General features: G+C 39.8%; 1 protein-coding gene across 1 annotated transcript; it reads right to left on the minus strand.

Annotated features, from left to right (window-relative positions):
• Positions 1–291: 291 nt before the first annotated feature.
• LOC129339416 (olfactory receptor 5F1-like) lies at positions 292–1,242 on the minus strand. The gene has a single exon (XM_054993996.1). The coding sequence runs from the start codon at positions 1,240–1,242 to the stop codon at positions 292–294; it is 951 nt and encodes a 316-aa protein (XP_054849971.1).
• Positions 1,243–2,656: the final 1,414 nt, after the last annotated feature.

Below are 2,656 nucleotides of genomic sequence, written 5' to 3' on the forward strand. Positions count from 1 at the left end.
GAGTTCATTAGCTGCACTGATATCAATATCTTTGTGCAATATTCTCAATAAAACTAAGTCAGAGTTCAATAGTATTAGCTTCATTGGTAATTGTCACATACTTGCTAGGAACGTGGAAATTCTCTGTTAAAATCCTTATTTAAGAACTAGTATAAGAAACAGGGCTGTGGCAGAAAAAAACAGAGAGCTGGCAAAAAGAAATACTTAAAATACTAAACAATAACCAACAACAATTTTCAATCCATTTTATTTTATTGGGGAGGTCATCTTTCTAAGCTGCAAACTCCATAACTACCACCACTTCTTACTAAAGGCTCGCCAAACTGCTCCATGCACTTCTTTATTCCTAAGACTGTATATCAGGGGATTGAGCATTGGAGTAATGATGGCATATAGCACAGAAGCTATATGCCCCTGTTCCACAGAATGATTGGAAGAAGGAAGAATGTAGGTGTATATGAGGGCACCAAAGAAGATGCCCACCACAGTGAGATGGGAAGCACAAGTGGAAAATGCCTTGATCCTACCCTGAGCTGTACGGATTTTCAGCACTGAAGAGACAATGAGGATGTAGGAGAGAAGAATCAGGGAGAAAGTTGCAATCATGATACCTCCAGAGATGGTAAAGGTCACCCACTGGCTAACCAATGTATCAGAGCAAGACAGTTGCAGGAGAGAAGGAATGTCACAGAAGAAGTGCTTAATTTTGTTGGAGTGGCAGAAGTCAAAGGAAAAGACCAAAGCTGTATTGATGATGGAGTTGAAGTTTCCAATAGCCCAGGAAGATGCCAGGAGTCCCCATCGTATTTTCTGGCTCATGAGAAGGGTGTAGCGCAGTGGGTGGCAGATAGCTGCATAGCGGTCGTATGCCATAGCTGAGAGAAGCACACACTCTGTGCTCCCTAATGTAATAGAGAAATACATTTGGAGTGCACATCCTATGAAAGAGATGGTCTTGTCTCCCAACAAAAGGTCCCACAACATCTTAGGAACAGTAGTGGAAGTAAAGCAGATCTCAATAAAAGATAGATTGCCCAGGAGGAAGTACATGGGAGTTTGGAGGCACTGATCTATTTGGATCAATGTAATGATGGCTAGATTTCCTGCCAACGTTAACAGATAGACGAATAGTCCAAGAGCAAAGAGGAAAGTATGTCTATTTGCATCAACAGAGAATCCCAAGAGGACAAACTCTATGACACCGGTCTGGTTCTGTCTTCTCAGAGGCTTGATGATGCCCATCTTCATAAAAAACAGTGGGGCTTCTTTGGTAGAAAAGGGTAAGGCTGTTTGATCTGGGGATGTCAGCAGTTTCATAACAACAACAAATAAGAGACAGTCTGCAGTCAGTTTTTATTATTCACTTTGCATGAATTGTACATTTTCTCAATACAATTTTACCCTCAAACTACAAAAAATGTATCATTGTGTAGACCAAGGAAGAAAGTAGATCACAGTCTATTGATGAGCTAGTGTCCTCTTTCCAGTGGACCTTAGACTTCCAGTGGACTCTTAGATTTCCCTATTCTGGAATTCGTGAACCAAATAGATCTTGGATGGATTTCAAAAAGTACTTCTTCTGTTCTTCACCAAAAGTGTAGTCTCAGTCTCATTTAACAAATGGTAATTATCTCTTTATTTTTTACAAGTTTTTGTGTAGACACTTGCTTTGTAAATTTAAACACACATTTGGTAGGCTGCTGGATTCCTAGCAATAAGAAATAAATCAGGCAAGACTTGCCTCCACCCACTCTTGAACTCCTATTCCAGCCAGGAATTGTGACTGGGGTGGAAACTATGAGCCTGTCATTACATAAAACAAAAGTTTTAAAAATGGCAACTGTAATTACCAACTAATGTGAAGATAAAAATACAGTTTGCCCATCAGAGTGGAAAACCCATATAATTGCTGGGTACAAGATGATTTCAGAATAAGTCATGACTGGGATAGATAATCTGTGTTACTAGAGAACTGAACTATTAAAAACACCAGAGATGATTTGAACTAGAAAGGGAAGAATAAAACCGCAATAACAATTAATGAAGTCAATATTACTTTAAAAAATCTAAGTTATTGGCAGGCAACAATGTTGAAACAGTGTTTTCTACATTTGGCAGGAAGCTAGAATGGCAAATGTAGCATTTTGTGCTTTTGCTGGGTGGTGGTCAGACTAATGGCTACAAAAAAACACATGGAAGGTTTGAAGTATTGGCAGTGGCCTAGATGCAGGCAACTTTTCCCTTCAATGGCACCCAATTCTCCTCTTAACTAAAGCTCCTGTCCCACAAGGCTTTATTCCTTCCAGGTCATATGATCCCCAGTTTAGAATGCTTTATTGGTCCATGGGGACCTCTCCTGACTTTTTCACAAGCAGAAAAGACAGTTGGATTGAACCCAGTAGGTGGTTTGTCTTGCTGTTAACATGGCACTGCAGTAGAATGCCCAACAGAAGAGAAAGGAAAGAACTCTATGGAATGCCTAAATATCCTTTCTCAAACATACAAAACGTTGTGCACAGGAAGGAAGGAATCAGGCACTTACGTATCTTCAAGAGGGATACAACTGTATCCTTAATGAAAGAGAAGATAGTAATCGATACTAAAGAATGTGTATATTGTACACCACAGAAACAAACCCACCCAGTTTATGCACCAA

This window comes from Eublepharis macularius, chromosome 12 (genome assembly GCF_028583425.1).
Source record: "Eublepharis macularius isolate TG4126 chromosome 12, MPM_Emac_v1.0, whole genome shotgun sequence".
In the NCBI taxonomy this organism is placed as follows: domain Eukaryota; kingdom Metazoa; phylum Chordata; class Lepidosauria; order Squamata; family Eublepharidae; genus Eublepharis; species Eublepharis macularius.

Bases quoted from the DNA above. Each gene is read 5' to 3' on its own strand.
- LOC129339416 (XM_054993996.1), bottom strand. From the start codon at position 1,242: ATGGGCATCATCAAGCCTCTGAGAAGACAGAACCAGACCGGTGTCATA.